This window comes from Arvicanthis niloticus, chromosome 7 (genome assembly GCF_011762505.2).
Source record: "Arvicanthis niloticus isolate mArvNil1 chromosome 7, mArvNil1.pat.X, whole genome shotgun sequence".
In the NCBI taxonomy this organism is placed as follows: Eukaryota; Metazoa; Chordata; class Mammalia; order Rodentia; family Muridae; genus Arvicanthis; species Arvicanthis niloticus.
The window spans coordinates 14,725,614-14,743,710 of record NC_047664.1 but is presented as its reverse complement, the minus strand read 5'-3'; the positions used below and the strand labels follow the sequence as shown (position 1 = coordinate 14,743,710).

At 41.2% G+C, this 18,097-nt stretch overlaps 1 protein-coding gene across 3 annotated transcripts in view; it reads left to right on the top strand.

The window, feature by feature from the left end:
• Positions 1-2,234: 2,234 nt before the first annotated feature.
• Efemp1 (EGF-like fibulin extracellular matrix protein 1) overlaps positions 2,235-18,097 on the top strand; it is a 59,530-nt gene continuing 43,667 nt past the window's right edge. Inside the window, exons 1-4 of one of the 3 annotated variants that reach the window (XM_034508899.2) lie at positions 2,235-2,374; positions 3,538-3,625; positions 12,067-12,115; positions 12,254-12,643. In XM_034508899.2, coding sequence (XP_034364790.1) covers positions 3,545-3,625; positions 12,067-12,115; positions 12,254-12,643 — 520 coding nt within the window. In that variant the 5' untranslated portion in view covers positions 2,235-2,374; positions 3,538-3,544. Of the gene's footprint in view, positions 2,375-2,513; positions 2,633-2,966; positions 2,987-3,537; positions 3,626-12,066; positions 12,116-12,253; positions 12,644-18,097 lie in introns of those variants that run through there. The other 2 variants (XM_034508900.2, XM_034508901.2) reach the window with 2 other exon arrangements.

Genomic DNA, 18,097 nt, shown 5'->3' with positions numbered 1-18,097 from the left:
GAAACTTCATCAAAACTGAAAATACTGGCTCTGCAATGATAAAGGAAACACAGGAAAGGAACAGGAAGAACATACTCAAGTTGTATAAAGCACTGGGGAGAAGACAGCAGGAAAAGCACCTCCACAACTAATCAGGCAAAGTCAACAAAGAAACCAACAGAAGCTTTGGACAAAAATCTTTAAAAGGAAGCTTTATCAATAGGCAAGTGAAATATGCTGTGTTAGAGATGAGACATGAGAGATCTGTCACGTGACACTGCCCAAGACACCTTAGCCATCAGAAGAGATGCTGTAAGTGCCGAGTACCAAGTGCCAGTAAAGTTCCCGAGCAAAGTGGGAATGGAGGATGAAAAGTCCCATGTCTTTTGCTTATAAAGGTAAACATACAATTCTACTCCTCAAGTATTCACCTAAAAGAAAATATTTAAGCCTATTGAAAAAATCCTAAATGAATACCCAGAACAGCTTTCCTCATAAGCAATCCAAAGATGGATCAAAAAGCCAGCAGCAAACCGCACAACTGAATGCCATGCAAGGATGAAAAAAACATGCACTTCCAACAAGGGTTCATCTCAAAAGCACAGAGTGAAGGAAAACAGATCTAAAGCAATTAAACATTGTATGACTCTATTTATGGGAATTTCTGATGGGAACAGCTGCAGAGGTCCAAAGGTGCACACAGAGAGATCAATCAGGCGTTGTTACAATAATCCAGATGGAAAAACGCTACATCAGGGTGGTTGCAAAGATATGAGAAATGGTCCAGTTCTGAATCTGTCTCAGAGAGAAAGTCAGCATCATTTTCTAAGGAACTAAATGCACTATACAAAGAAATAAAGCCGGCTGGACAAGGGTAGGAGGAGAGAGAGATGAAATTCCGATTGATTGAGATGGTGAAGCTGATGGGTGGGGCAGCCTGAGGGGGAGGATGAGGCTGGAATATGTTCAGTCTGAAATGCCCATCAGATGTCTAAATTAAAGCAGCATACCAGCAAGTGGGTGTGCAGGAAGATCGCTGGACTGCAGATGGATGATTGGACGCTTTTAATCTCATTGCTCCAAAGAAAGCTGAAATGGGTTTAAATAAGCAAGCACATATTTTTATTGTATAGAAACAGAGAATCTACTTTTTCAAAAGCAGTTTGGAGCCCTTGATGACTAGTGGGGTCAGGGAACTTACTAGAAACTCAGTAGTAAATGCCTTTGCTACAATCATCAAGGCCTTCCATACTTAGTATGTTCTGCAGATCTGATTCTGTCCAGTACCAGTGGGGCTTGTTACCACCCCATAGGATGGCAATGTCTACTTGGTGTGCCCACCCAGAAGACAGAAGAGTAGCAACCACCTGACAGCTTCTCTTCAACAGCCTCTACCCACTTGTCACTTCCACAACCTCTACAGTCTGCCCCTGGACAGGACCGTCCTTAGCCCCTCCAAGTTAGCAGATTCTACTGCTTCTCAAATTGTTTTTGGTGACTTGGTTCTTAAAAGGCAAACCTGCAGCCAAAGGGAACTAACTTCTTGAGTGTGTGTGGGGGGGACTATCAGAAATAGCTGCAATCTGTGTGATACGACTTGATGAAGGGGGGATGAGAGATTCTCTCTTCAAATTCCTGAAATTCCACCATTATTATGAAAGATGCAAGAAAAATTCGTAATTTAATTTTGGATGAGCAGTAATTGGGAGAAATGAGAAACTGTAGCTGAGAAAGGAAGGAGCGGAGTTGAAACACTAGCATACTACACACCACACACACACACACTCACTCACACGGGGTGGGGGGGACAAGATACACACCTCAGGATGGTACACATATTTTGTTAACATGAGTTCCATTTGACCCACTCCTAACACCTAGTAGGCACAGAAATGAACACATTCATTCTCACCTTTCACCATTTGAGGAAGCAGCCAAAGCACACACCCTCCAAAGATAAAAATCTGAGATGAAAAATAAAGGACCAGTTCTGTTAATAGCCTTAATTTACTCTCCCAGGAATCACTTGTTGAGATAAAAAGGAATTTAAGCCATTCCCGTAGAGCCTAAAAGCTCCACGGAAGTGATATTTAGTTATTAGTCGTATCTCAAATTCCTGTGAATCAGGGAACCAAGGGGCCCACTGCAGAGGGCAGCTGAGCCCCCAGACCCCAACGCCAAGAGGCGCGCCTTCCCGCACGGTTGGGAGCCTGGGCAGGGCGCTTGCGCCTCCTCCTCTCTCCTCCGCCCCCCTGCTTCGCCCTACTTCTCCTCCCTTTCTCCTCCTCCTGTGGCTGCTGCTGCTGCCAGACCTCGCCAGTTCAGACCCACCAGGCTGCCCTCCCCTGCGCACTCCTTCGCTGCCGGGGCAGGAGAGCTGCGCGGCCCCCCGCAGGTAGGAGCCCGAGCCGAGGTTGCGAGGTGTGCCCTGTACCCTCGGGGGCTGTACCGGGAAGTGTGGTGGGACGACCCAAGAACTGTCCCCGACTGTGAAACTGGGCAGAGAAGATGGAGGTGGAGGTGCGGGTCTGGGATCGCAATCTGTCAGCCTGTGCCAGTACTTGGGTGACATTTGTTGAGATGGGCAGAGTATGAGCGCTGTCAACCTTGAGAGCTTTGCTGGTGACCATGGTCTCTAGGTCCAGTGACTGAGGTAAGAGGTTTGAAAGGCACCTGGTTTGCCCAGCGGCTGGTTGGAAACTAAAGCGCTCAGCAACTCCCGCTGACAGGCGCCTAGTAGCTTACCTCTAAAAAGCCGAGCTTACTTCCCTGCAGGCACCCGGCTAGGCACCCCAAAATTGGTACCCAGTGCTACAAAAAGGACTGAAGTCCAACCTTAGGCAGCCTAGCCCCTGTGCATAGCAATTTTGAGACCTGAGAACGAGGGAACAAGGGATCAGTGACTTTGAGCTGCTTGTCTCTGAAACCCTGAGCTTTGAAACAAAGTTGTGAGCCGAGATGGAAATGGAGCACTTTTAAGAGTGGGGACTAGAGAAGTCACCCTGCGGTGAGTGAGAAGCTCTGTGGGGTATTCTATCAGGAGCTAAGAGATGGATCATGGATCGCTCGATCGTTTTTTGTTTGGGTATTTTGGACTTTTTTTTTTTTTTTTAACCCTTAAAAAAAAAAGTCTGCGGCCACGTGACTGGTATTGGTTTGCAGGTATCTTTCCCTGAGCTGGGTGGAACTTCAGGTAGTGGTGAGCCACGGGTGGGTACTCTACAGTTTCAGAAAACAGACAGATGCCACGGTCCCATTTCCACTTCCGAGGGGGCAGAGGGATGGAATTGATCATATTTTAAATCTCCTTTTCTACCGTTTTCTGGAGCCTTATGAGTAAGTGTGGTATAAACACACGCTGAACAACCTGGGTACAGGATGGATGGAGGAAGTAGTGCAGTTCTGCAGTTGGTGGCCAGGGTGAGGGTAGGAAAGCAGACTAGAAATTGGGTATTTGGGGTTCCCCATCCTCCTTTCCTTGCCTGTTTCTTCACTGATAAAGCTTTTATTTTCCAGGCAGCTGATACTAAACATCTCTTTGTCCAATTTTCCTTAAAGAATCACGATGTTGCAGACACTTTTCCTAACTATGCTGACTCTGGTGCTGGTCAAGTCACAGGACACAGAGGAAACCATCACATACACGGTAAGGGGTGATGGAATTTGAGATGCGTGAATTGAGTGGTTGTCTGTGATACAAGACTTGACCAGTCTCCGCCGGGGGTAAGCAGGCAGTACTCTGTGAAGCAAAATGAATTAAACAACTTTAATATGATTCAGATTTAGGATTCCTGATAAACTGCTCTGGGTCTTTTCAAAGGTGCATTTAGATCACCAGCTGGGATGGGGCCCAAAATAGAATGATTTGTGCAAAGCCAAAAATGAACTCTTTTACAATTCAAATCTGTGTAAGCTCCATGTTTCTAAGACACTCAGTGGATTGCTAGGTTTGAGGACTTGAAAGCCTAGGTCCATGCAGATGCAATCAGTGCACGCAGAGTAACACTCAAATCAAATAAAAATGTATTGTATAAATACACCATCTCATCTATGCCCGTCTTCAAGAAGTGCTCGTTCTCGGATTCATGAAGGCTGTCTATTCATGTAAGAATACTGCAGATAGCGTATCTGTCACCAGGAGACGGCATTTGCTAAAGTGGATTTAAAGCACACTGTGTGCAATCTGGTCTTGCAACTTCTATTTGCATCTCTGACATTTTTAGTCACCTTTGGTCAGTTAGTTGCATCAGTATAACCAATGTTTAATAAAATATTTAAAATATTATCTGACCTCTCCCACTGCCCAAAATAGGCATGTTAGGAGGAGGCAGAGCAGGCTCACCTGGCTGGGATGAGGCCTCTGTCCCTCTGTGTTGTTTTCTAACTTCCACTCAGTGTTCTGAGATGAACGACATTTGTCCTGGGTGAGTATATGAAAAACACATTTTTCTACTTCTTTCTGATTCTTAAAATTAAGTAATCCTATTCAAAAGAATGCAAAAGGTTTTTAGAGTAAAACTCAATATCAATTACTAATAATAAACATTATATCACTTTTGCATCATATTGTCCCTAGAATAGTATTACCCAGTCAGCAGCTGTTCCCTTCTGCTGTTCAGAACAACTGTAAATAAAGTCATTGAGTAAAAGCATTGTGTTAATTTAACATTAAAATAAATAAAGGAAAATGAAAGCATGTGCTGTTTATCTTCAAATGAGGATGTTTTGTTATTCAGGTTAAACTTACTGCCCTCTCAGTGAGCTAGGATTAGACTGTCTGCTTGTATATTCTTCTAATAAAAGAGTTTACTCCTTTTCTGAGACACTGTCCTGGAACTCACTGTGTAGCCCAATCTGTCCTTGAATGCATGATCTGATCTTCTGTCTCAGGTTCCTAGGTCTGCCTAGGAAAACGTTATCAATTTTGAATTGCTTATCTCCTGCCTCCTCCATTTCCCAATTACCTACATCTTATTTGTTTCGAGTAGAAAGTATCCATTGTGGGTTAAGCCCTTCAATTTTAGGATTGATATTACAAAGGCCTTCCCGATATGATGCCCTTTTTGTGCTGAGATATGATAGACTAAGCCTACTCTTTTTTAAGATGTGTACACCCAATGGTTAAAGGACCAGGGGTGACTATTTTTAATCACCTCAGCTTGAGGTGAGTGCCAGGATCCTGCTGATGCTAGAATGGAAGAACAAAAAGGTTATCCATTTGACCTAAGGCTGAACAGAAGTCGGAAAACTATCTTCAGGCTAGCCTTACTTAGTAGAGCCATGTTAAATGCACCAATGCAACATGCTAAATATCTGAAATAAACTTTGTCTCCCTTATTTATCATACAATTATTCAAATGAGCTGCCATCTTGGCATGGTTTGCAAGAATGGTATCTATAAAACAGGTGCCTTACATTCCCCTTTCATGTTAGAGATAGGGTTCACTAACCTACTATTGGATAAATGTCTACCTAAGTAATTCTTTCACTATCAAAAGAAGTTTACATTATTTGTTTACTGAGACTTTCTATATCAGGGAAGATATTGTTGAAAACATCAAAGCCTTTAAATAATATTATGATAGATTGTACAAATCACTAAAAAATAGAGAAGGAAGAGGTAGATAATGTTGGTACTAATATAAAAGAGAGTAACTTAATACCGGGTCTTGATGGAGGTTCTGAGCTCAGGTTGTTCTAATGAAGGTCTGGCATAGCCACTAAGACGAGCCTAGGAGGTGACGTGAGACAAGTTGAGCAGATGGGGAAGGAAAGCTATTCGTGTCTGAGGTCTCCATGAGCTCATAGTTGGGAAAGCAAATCTAACCAGTATCCCTGCTTCACAGAATGTGAGCATAAGGAGTCCTGCCTCTTCCTAAGGCCAGGAAGCTTTGTGTCAATATGGTAACTGTAGAAATGAAAGAGTGGTCAGAATTTGAAAGGAAACAAGTGGAGACATCAAAGCTGAGTCCCCTGGCTCTTGTGTAAGGTGATGGCAGCACTTTAAACAGTGTTAGGAAAACTAAGAACAATTGGTTTGTGGGATAATGTGAGTTGAGTTTTCACTCTAGTAGGTCTCCGGCATCATTAAACAGCTGACTTCTCAGGGCCTCCATCAGCTAAGTACACCCAGAGCATCTATTTGCATAATCAGTTGCCACTTCTAGTAAATGAACAACTGTTTTTTTGAGCTTTAAATCTCTGCAGAGGCTTCTTATCTTCTCTAGGATGTTTCTCAGGATGTAATTGACAACCTATATGAGTACTGTCTGAAGTGCTTATGAAGAACCAGATTCCAGGCATCCTATCTAGGTTGACAGAGTCCAATCCTTGAGAACTAGAGTCCTGTTCAAACAGCACCCCCGAGTAATTCAGAGACTCAGTAAAACCAAATCTACAAGACAGAATCTAGTTCCTCACTCGCAACGAAAGGCTTTCTGGATTCAGCCCTGCCTGCCTTCCTGACCTCAGCCCCTACCAGAACCCATTCCCTCTTCAATAGTTTTATGACTGTTCATAATGATCCCCATTCCAAGAATTCCCACATCTCCCTGGGTGTGTGCATGGATGGAGGGAATTCCCATTCAATGTCTAGTTCACTCTCTCCTTCTCTGCAAGGACTTTTCTCCTGTCCTGTCCACACAAAAGCATCTGCCACACTGCTGACATCTCAGTACAACTCACCCTCCACCCACCTGCTCTTCTGGCCCATGAGCTGCCAGCTCTAAAACTACTCCGTATGAGAAGCTGCTTAGCAGTGTTCAATGACGAACTGGAGCTAAGGACAGCAGAGAGTAAAAGAAATCAGAACATCAGGAAAGCTACGAACTCAGTGAGAGTGCCTAGTGTGGTTCAGAGTGTGAAGGAGGCACCGAGGCAGACACACTCTTTTGTGTTATAAATTTACCAGGATCATAACTATTAATGATGCAGATGGACAGAAGGATAGCAGCATGGCAGAGGCTTTGAGGAAATTTCAGGCACTAATGCTGTAGACAGACAGACAGACAGACAGCATGGTGGAGGCTCTGAGGTATAAGCTCATATGGGAGATTGGACAAGGTTCATTATACAGGACAGGTTTCATCAGGTAGGAGCTGCCACGCCATGTGGTTGATAGTACACACACAGTATATAGTACTGTAGTCAGGCTGGCCCTGGTTCATGGATGGCAGAACCATCCTGGTTCATGGAAAGAAAGTCTCAAATTTTGCAGAAAAAATGTGATGTTGAGGTGAGAACCTTGAGGATGGGGTGGACATACATTTAGCTTACATGTAACCATCATGTAGGGTGTGTCCCCAGTAGCCCATGATTGCTTTGTTAGCCTAGGGCATGTATACAGAACCGGGAAGGTACAAGGAGACACAGTTATAGAGGCAGCAGCTGGTCTGGGTTCTAATATTCCCAGCCTCTTGATTTATATAAAAGGAACTGACAGAATAACCTTATATAAAGGGAGCTGAGATACTGGGCACCATCTGGCATCTGCTGCTGACTGGTGGGATATCACAGAATTTGAGAGGCTAAGATAGCCCCTGACAAAACTTTAGCCTTTGGTTTGTCAACATTCACTGCTGACTTCCTGACAACACAGGCATTACCTCTGAAGTTGAAGTGACACAAGTATAGCTTCTGAGGGAACACGAATGTGTTCCCTCACATTTCCATGTGTCACATTTCCAGAAAGGTCATTCTTAGAATCTGATGAAATCCAGGCAGAATATTCAGGAAGGTGGGTCTTTTGGAGAGAGAAGTGGTTACCAAAGCTATGAAGGAAGAAATTCCCATCACGATCTGGTCTGGTTTTTGTCCTGTCCTCTGTGTCTATTGCAGTACTATGTCTCATATTAAAACAATCAAAAACATAGTAAATCCTGAAGTAAAGCTACTAAATGAAGGAAACAGTTGCTCTAGCATATTCCAGAAAGGGCAATTTTAAATCTTTAGTTATTCCCAACTGTAGTAAATTGAATCAAGGCAGAAGAATAGTAATCTAGGTGGCTGAACTCAGCTAATATTTTTCTTCTTTTTCTTTTTTAATTAGAAAGAGTTAAAGGTTGGCTCTAAGAGTTTGGATTAAATTAAAGGATTCCTACAAATAGAGTTTCTTTTGGAAGATTTAAAATAAATTTTGGCCTATTTCAAATTAGGTTTCTTTTATCTTTTTCAAAGACAGTGGAAAATATTTGAGATTTTTTCTTTTAAAGATGTGAACTTGGTCCAAGTAGGGTAGGGGTCTGAGTAAACAGTTATATCAAAAACATGATCAAATTAAGGGCCCAATGTAATCTTAACCTACAGCCTTAGTGCTAGGACTATACCAAGCTAAACTTCAAGTATCTCCTACATATAACAGATTAAGAACTGTGATCCTTTCCTCCAGGTGTGTGTGTAGGGGTGTCTTTTGTCTAATGAGGTCATCTGATTGTCCTTGTTTCCCACACTTTGCATGGACTTACTGTGAAAACTCACACTTATGGGGGTGGTTGCTTATTTAATTATACATCTAGAGGACTGAGGGTCAGCACTAACGTAGAACTTGTATAAGGGGCTCAATATGTAAATGGACTTAGTTGTCTGTCTATCAGAATAATTAATTAGTATATAATTACTATTTAACTTGGCAGAATTATCTCAATATGAATATTTTTTTACAACAGAATCTTCCCTAATGTTAAGATGGTGAGTACCTGGTAAGTGAAGGCTTCATTATAAAGGAAAATGTGTTTAGCATTTGGAGAAATCTAGTCACAGCTTTTAAGTATCTCGGTAAAATGATAAAATAAAATTTGGGCGCAGTGAGATTGTTCAGTGGATGAAGGTGTTTGCTGCCATGCCTGCCAACCTGAGTTCAATCTTAGGTCCCACATGGTAGAAAAAGAAAACTTGAGTCCCAAAGGTTGTCCTCCAACTTACATACATGGGCCATGGTACATATGAGCCTATATACATATACATAAAAAATTAATTAAATAAATCCCCAATCTAGCTTTCATAAATATTATTAAGAGAAAATCAATACTTAAGGAAGCCGGAGGCTGGGGAGTCCTTAAGCATTTGCTATGCAAGTGTAAAGACAAGAGTTTGGATCCCCACATAAATGCTGGGCAAACATGGCAGTCTGTCTGTAGTTCTAGCCTTGGAAAGGAGATGATCAGGGACTCCCCAGAGCAAGCTGGCTAGTGAGACCACCCATGTCAGGGAGCTCTGGGTTTGATTGAGAGAGTCTGCCTTATTAAATATGGCAGAAACACTAGATAATCTCTGGCGTCAACATCAGGCCCACACATGCATGTATGCACACACCTACATACACCTACACATGAGCAACGTAAGACACATACATGTGTACCACGCACACATGAAAACAGAATGAAAAATAATAAATACTCAAGGAAAACATATACTGTAATTAGAGAGAGAGAAAGAGAGAGAGAGAACTAGGCATTGATTTTATTTTCATACTTGGAATTTTGGCCATAATTAAGTTTTAACTACATTATAAGCATCTTTTATAAATTTCCATATAAAATTGTTTTTGTCTAAAGGCATTTCCCCATTTTTTAACCTTCATTACCAACTACACATTTTACACACATAATCTTTATATCTCTTTTTTAATTCAAGGGTTTTTTAGGTCAAACTTTTAATAAAATCTCGAAAGCAATTATCTCTTAAACAAAAACTTAACAAATTGTATTTGAAACAGAAAACATGCATGTTGTAATCTGAATATCTAACTGTTGTAAGTACAGATAGCATGGTGATCACTGTAAGCACACTGTGAAGGAGAAATTACATTTATTATGTAACCAAACACAGGGGTCATTCATAAATGCTCCTCTATGTCTTTGAGGAAAAACGTCTGAATTTTATAATATTTGTAACCATATATACACATACCCACTGATGCACAGACACATACCTTAAAGTCGGGTATACAGTTCTTAGTTTCACTGACTGTGGATCCTATTTAATTTTTTCCTTGGAATATAGAATGTCAGATAAAGATAATTCACATACATGTGACACTTATGAACAAGAAACATGCAAGAAACATCTGTAGCATATAAATAAAATGCCAACACACTGAAGTTACATGGTTACATTTAACCACAGAGAGGGGAAGAACAGAGTGAAGTTCTGTGTCTGAGCAAACTGCTATGCAACATACCTGTGGCTGTGAGCTGCAGGAGACCAATGTGGTGTGGGCAGGATCCAGACCTTGTGTCTCAGGTTTATAGTTCCTGGAGATTGGAAGGGAAAAGGAAGGTGGTATGGCTGAAAAGAATCTAAAGAGTACAGACAAAGTTTAGGAGCCTGTTGTTTGAACATGGATTGTCAAGTTGCCAGGGAACCAGCAGTAGCTGGTTTTGCCCAATTCCAGAGCAACTCTAAAGGAAAGTCCTGGTGGGTCGCCTACATGGAGAGGAAAGGCCTTGGAGTGAATGCTCATATGAGGCCTCATACGTGACAGAGGGAAGTGGGAAGTGTGTACTGAGCAGCTCTCAGAGCAGAGGACATGGCAGCAGAGACTTGCCTGGTGTAGAGGAGGGGGCAAAGAGAAAGAATCTGGTGACACCATTATGGGAAAGGTAGGCACTGTTTTCACATGATCAGAGCAGGCAGTTGGGCTAGAAAGGAGGCAGACCTGTTATCTCCCACAGAGAAACGCTGCCGTTCCCAGCCAGCCAGAAAAAGAGGTTTTGAGAGTGGCCTTTTAGCAGAATGATCTTGAAAGAAGTGTAGATTGCCAGAGAAGAAGGAAGTTCCTAAAGTAGGCAAAGGGTCAGATAACAGGAATCTCTGACTACTTACCACTGCACTGTGTGAAGTGACCTGAGTCTGGAAGAATTTTGAAATAAATATTTCTCCATTAGGAGGCTTTCAGAAAGTTTATCAGGTCCAGTGGACCTCTCAGTATCCTAGTAACTCTTCAAATTCCTTATAGAGGTGCAACAGATGTCTTAAGTAGTAAAAACAAAGCATAAAATAAGTATCTTTAGACTCAGATGGTTTATGGTCATGGAGTCCCATCTAAACTCAGGGAACATTTGACCCAGAACCAGAGTTTTAGAAAAATGTCAACAGATGGACAAAGTCCCTGAAGAACCCAAACCCCTCACCAGTGGAGAATAGAGAGTGTTGGGATGGAGAAATCGCAGCAACCATAGAGGAATCCTCAAAGGATGACTTTCAGTGGTACCCACTCCTGAGTCACAGCACTGATATAGATGTTCTGTTTGGGGTTCAAAGAGAGATACTGAGGTAATTAGTAGGAGAGACATTAGTTATCAGGCAGCATAGCATGGCCAAGGCTCTAGGATTTCAGGGCCCAGTGCATAGCCAGCATATGGGGGTTCTCAGGAGAACTCAGATCCACATAGTAGAGTGAGGGTGGTCCCTTTAGATATGATTCAGAGAAAGCAGTTGATGAGCAGTGCACAGTATAGTCAAGCTGTCGGTGTCTCTCATTCCTACAAGGCAGTGCAAGAAGAAGGAGCATTGCATTGTGTTTTGGGAAAAGAATGTGTGACCTAGAGGATATGGAGAACATTTAGTTAATTTGTATCTAGTGTGGGTGTGTCCTAGTAACCCCTGAGAAGTTGGACTCCATTAGCCTGAGGATGGAGAGAGGAGCAGCTACACATAGGCAGGACCTGAGCAGCAGTGGGCTGGGTCTCAATACTCTGATGTTCAGGAAGATTTAGAGAGATGAATGAACTCAGGATGGAAGAAAATAGGATACCCAGCTGGTCTTTTTCAGTATTTGTTTTCTTTTTGTAAAATTTATCATAGTAAATGGGGGAAATAAAAAAAGATCAATCAGAAACAATGGGGAAACCAGTCTCAAAAAGAACACCAAAAGGATGGTGATGGACAAACCAAGGACTCAGGCCAGTGGAAAGAAGATAAGGGACTCCTGAGCTTTTACGACAGCTTTGTCTCAAAGGGAAGGGTGTGGAACTGACCACCCACCTCATCTCTCTAGCAGCAACTCGAAGAATAAAGCTCTTACATAGATAGTCTCTTAGGGAAGCTGCTCATTGTCTCCTGGTTCCATGTTTGACATTTTCTTTTCAGCAATGCACCGATGGATATGAATGGGACCCTGTAAGACAGCAGTGCAAAGGTAAGTTTGCTTCTAAGACTTCCTATCCAAGAACAGCCCTCCATGTTCATGTCACATGGTCCTCTTCCTATCCCATGTGTGCTATACCACACTCCACCCTCTGAGAAGACTGCTGACTTCTTTTATTACTGACCACAGATATTGATGAATGTGACATTGTCCCAGACGCTTGCAAAGGTGGAATGAAATGTGTCAACCACTATGGAGGATATCTCTGCCTTCCTAAAACAGCCCAAATCATTGTCAATAATGAACAGCCTCAGCAAGAAACACCAGCAGCTGCGGAAGCATCGTCGGGTGCCACCACTGGGACCGTAGCTGCCAGGAGCATGGCAACCAGTGGCGTGGTCCCTGGGGGTGGCTTCATAGCCAGTGCTACGGCAGTTGCTGGCCCTGAAGTTCAAACTGGCCGGAATAACTTTGTCATCCGGAGGAACCCAGCTGATCCTCAGCGCATCCCTGCCAACCCTTCCCACCGGATCCAGTGTGCAGCAGGCTATGAACAGAGTGAGCATAATGTGTGCCAAGGTGAGCATGGCTTGTATTGACCTTCCTCACGAGAGTGCAATAGCTCGCATTTATCAAGGGATTCTCACAGAGAACAAGGTGCTAAGTGTTTTGTTTGTGGTAGTATATTTCACCATTGCAATAATCCTAAAACGTACACGCTCTGGATGTCATTATTATTTTACAAATGAGGAATCTATGCATTAGAAAATTTATCAGTGGTTCCCAACCTCAGCTGCTCTATTTATAATCACTCAGGAGCCTTTTAAAGCTTCTCAGGGTCCAAGCCACACCCTAGCACAATTAAATAACACACTTGAGAATGAATTCCAGGCATCAACGTTTCTTAAAGCTCCCAGTGTGCTCCAGTATGCAGCCAAGTTTGAGAACCGGAGGACATACAGGTGTTAAGGACAGAGCTGGCTTTTACCTCGGAGCAGGGGTTGCCAGAGGCATAGCTGTCAGTATAGAGCTTGGGTGGTTTGTTTGGGACTTGAAATCCTGCTTTCGGCCCATTCTATAAATGTCCCCCCTTGGTTTCTCAAGCTTCTTTGTTGTTCGAGTTGCCACTAACTTAATTTCATTACTCCAGAGTAAAGAAAAACGGGTCTGACTTCTCTTCACTTTGTGTTCACATGGCTGTTTCTTTTAAAAGTCTCATTTCAGCACATTTTACTTCTATCGCTTGCATTATGGCTGGTCTGCCTGGGCTTTTCTGTTTATTTTCACAGAGTACACATAACTGAGTATTCTAGAAACAGCTGCAGACTCATGCAAGCAGAGCGATAAGAATCTTAGCCTTTGAAGACATGTGAGATATTAGTTAACTGGACTGTGCTGAGGAACTGTTTGCATTTTTTTTTCTTGACAAATCCTCTAAGAACTGCTGGTGTGGTGATTCTTTTATTGAGAAAGGGTTTAAGAGATCCCACACTTTTTTTACATTGCTAAGGGCCGTGTGGATAGACCCGATAGAATGGGCAGTCCAGCATCACCATACACAATGAGCAATGGGCAGGGCCTGGGAGCTCTGCTTTTCTACCAGGTCATGAATGAGGTCATGAATACCTCAAAGGCTAGTGCCATCGAGTATTAGCTGGACATGGCTCTGTTCTCCAGTTATTTGTTCTATCCTCAGTATAGAGATGGGAGCTTTTAAATGGTGTCCAAGTGAAGTAAGGAAGCCGGCCATGCTCTGTTTTTTATTATTTAATATTCTGTGGGCAAATTTTAAGTCACCCCACATAAAGAGCTAACCCATGCTGTGATGGTATCACCTTTCAGGGGATCATCGGAGCAGCATCTGTTTTGTGTTACTGTCATGCGTCAGGATTCCAGTATTAATGAGGAATGCACTATCATCTGCTTGATATTCTTGTATCTAATTTAGGATTTTGACAAGGAAATAAACTGATGAGGTTATATGAGAATTATATGTATTTGGATGAATAATGGTGAAAAATACCTTCAGTTTATTTCGCATATACCATTGTTTAGTTGAGCTAGTTAAATAGTTTGCTTAATGATTGATGGTCTTTTTTCTGATATAAAAATATTTTATGAAGTTATTTAGATTTTTATATTTTGAATTATTATTAGCCCTTTAGGTATTGGATACTTTAATAATACCTGAAGGAAAAAGAAACAGATAAAGAATGGATTACTTACCAAAGTAGTTCATGACCCATCATTGGCACCTCTGGCTGAATTTAGGAACAATGACTAAAACTGAATGAAGTTCTAGAATAGAATATATTTAAGAAACATATTGGGTATATTAGAAATACACTGTGAATACTGAAAATGAAATCCTATTTAATTTTCCTTTAAAACATTTAGACTCATTGCCTGTAGTTCTGTATCTAGGGGTGGGACCCCATGAGATCTCCGCCCTCCATATTAACATGCCCACTCACATTGCCATGTTCCAGTCTTGTTTATGCAGCCATTTCTAGGAGAGACTGTGTCACAGCAGATATCCTGGTGTTCTGGTTTTAACAATCTATTCACTGCATCTACCACCAAAGCTGTAGGAGATGTGTGATAGATGTATCCACCAGGGCTGGCTCACCACAGTCTGTTGATCTCTGCACTGTGTCCAGTTGTGGTTTTCTGTGAAGGTCTCTATTTGCTATAAAGAAAGACTTCTTTGGTGAGGGGAGATAGCTACACTTACCTGTGGATGTAAGGATTATTTTGAATGTAGAAAGGAACTGTGCTGGTTTAACAAAGTGGTGGTAATTAATACTTTTCTAATACCCATGAAACCACTAGCCCTGGAAAGCTGGCTAGGTTTACGGTATTGACATGATTGTCTTCCTGTTGAGTGGTCCTTAAGTCCGACTAAACAGCCGTTGGTTACTACCAACACTCAAGCACCACAATTGTGCCTTATGGACATCTTTCTGGGCTGATCATTGTCATGGTTCATAGGTGTTGCATCTTGGTGGGACTGTTTAATTGCTTTCTTTTCTTCAGAACTTGCGAAGTATTTTCTGGTACTGTGAAAGCTAGAGTACAGGAAAGAGGCTTTCGAGTTAGCTCCTTCTCCAATCATTGGGTTTCCTAATTAATTGTGTGGTGTCTTCAGCAATAGGAAGAACCCTCAACCTCTGAGAGGCAACCCATGACTACATTAATAATCAATACATTTTGGGAGTCACTTGGACTACCCTGACCACCATTCAAAAGGAGGGTTTTCGTGCCCTGTACTGAGATGTTTGTTTATGATTCCTGTCAGGAACACTACAGCCTGAGTTTTTTAATTTCCCTTAAGACACACATTCACACACATATACACACAGACAGACACAAACACACAGAGAGGGGGAGGGAAGGAGGGAGAGAGAGACAGAGAGAGAGAGAGAGAGCACCACACAGGGAGAGAGAGACATGTATATATATATATTCTGTATCATTTTATGTAAATATAAAATAATATGAGTTCATGTTACTTTCCAAACAACCTTGGTATTATTTGTCCTTTGTCCCTCCTTCTGTTCTGACCTCCATCCTCTCCAGTCGGAGCTCCACCCACGTCTTTCCATTTTCCATTTCATACCACCTGTATCTGCCTATCCCCTATCAAGCCTCAGTACGAATTCCACACCAAACTACACACCCAACACTCCCATCACCCGTGGTCTCCATGGCTACTCGAGGTTCTGTATTCACATCTGAGGATTTGGAGCTAGGAATCACAGAGGCGTGAGAACATGCTACAATATCTTTATGGGTGTAGATTACCTTATTCAATATAAATAAGTAATGTGAGAAATACTAAGATAATCTTTTCTAGTCCACCCATTTAACCTGAAAATTTTGTGATTTCACTTGAGTCCATGAACTGCATTTTTTTAACCATCGATTGAATGCCATTCAGGTTGTTTTTATTTCTTGACTACTAGGAATACACCCCTTTATCATTACAACCGTCAAATCACAGACACACCATCGACAAAAACAAATGCAGCGGCTTGTATTTATCTATGTGTACATACATATACCCTTTATATGTGACAATAAAAATGAGATAAACAGAGGCTATCAATTTGGGAACGGTGGTAGGTAATGGGAGGGTTTCAAGGGAGTGTATCTGGGAAGGTCTGGAAGGAGGAGGAGGAGGAATGTGAAATAATACTACTCCAATTTAAAACATATTTTTTAAAACCACAGGAACATATTCAATTAATAGAAAGGAAAAGGTTTTAAAGTTATTAGCCATATAGGTAGGGCATAATTTCACAGTATTGTAACAAATGTTACATACTCTAATTATTATGTATTTTAGTAGTCATTTACCTATTTTTTTCAGATGAAATTTTATCTTATGTTTATGAAATTAATTATAATACCAAAAGATATAGAGAGACTACCTTACAAAGTTATATTTTCACATGTCAAAATACCATAATTTTCAGTTCTCTGAGGATTTTTAAAATTACAAATTAAAGTTATTAGGCAAATTGCTTATGGAAAATATGAATACTTAACTATTTACGTGCATACAGAATATTTCAGCTAAACTGTTCTGAATAATTCAGCAATTTCTAAAATTTGAGCTTGGCATCTGTACTGTGGAAAAGAGGGTTAAACGTTTTTAATGACTTAAGGCTTTAGTTGGACTTCTTCCCACCTCCCGACTTTGCAAAGTGCCCATAAATGTGGATTTACTTAATTGTTGATAAAATGGGTTATTTCATATGATAACAACAGAATAATCTGTCTAGGGATCTGACTAACATAAGTCGAGTCACACTTGTGCCGGTTTATTATTGAGCTAATCAAATACGCAGCCCCGCTCCTTCTAATTGCCTGCAGATGGATGACATTCTCATTCCAGGCCAGCAGCACAAAATAATGTTTTATAACCAGTGTGAAAGTGTGGGGACCTCTGCTTAAAACAATAATGTGCTCCAAGGACCTATATTCCTGACATCATTATGCTGTTTGAGGAGCCCTCTGTTTTAATAAACTTCTCTACTCCCTTTTAAATGCTGCCTAAGTGTGTCCACTAAGCCAAGCACATTTACCATGGCCGGCTGGATAAGACAAATGAAAGCTTATACATGAGTCAGAGTTGCACAAAATTTTTTTTTTTCCACATATGTTTTTCAAGAGGTATACTTCATCACATAATCCAAAACTGAGAACTAGCAAGTGCTATAGTCTCTAATTTGTTTTAATTTTAAGCAGTGTTTTCAGCTGGATCATGCCAGTGGCAGTTGTTCTCTACCTATTTTCTGTCCTAGGCATTGAACTACCATTGAGGACTTTTTTTGTAAATATGTCTTATGACTTTTTACATGTTTTTCCAACGCTTTTTGTTTTGCGCAAAATCAATTTTTGCACAATTATTTTTGGAAATATGATACAATCTCCAAAGATCAAGTTTTGTATGTTGATCTTTTTAAAGTAATGCTTGACAAAGGAGAGTTCGATGGGGAGACACTGAGAGGTGTAAGTGGCTGGCATTGTCCTTGGCAGATATTCAAATACATGGTCATTTCAGTGTTACATATCTGAAGTCCATGTTATAACATCTACCTGAGAGACTATAGAAATTCATCTAGAAAATCAAGGTGAGTGGATAGGAGATACATTAGAACCCACTGACATTTTAGCTCTAGTCTTTTACATTGTTGTTATACAGTCTCTATGTGATCTTCCTCAAAGAAAATGGAATAACAAGTCACTAGCTAAAGTCACAAATGAATTTTTCTGTATATGGAATTTTCTGAGTACCAGCCTTATAGAGGCAAAATCATTCTGAAACTGGGAAAAACAAAAAATGCCCAATTTAAAGGAATATTTTTGTTTAATTTAACTTACAAAAATGGGACATTTTACATGGCTTGTGATTAAGATATCATTAACTTGGTCACCTTTCACGGGGACAACTACTAATTAATGAAAAAAACAAGGCCACTAAGAATGAAAGATCATTGGATAAAGACAGTTGTCACCAACTCTTAA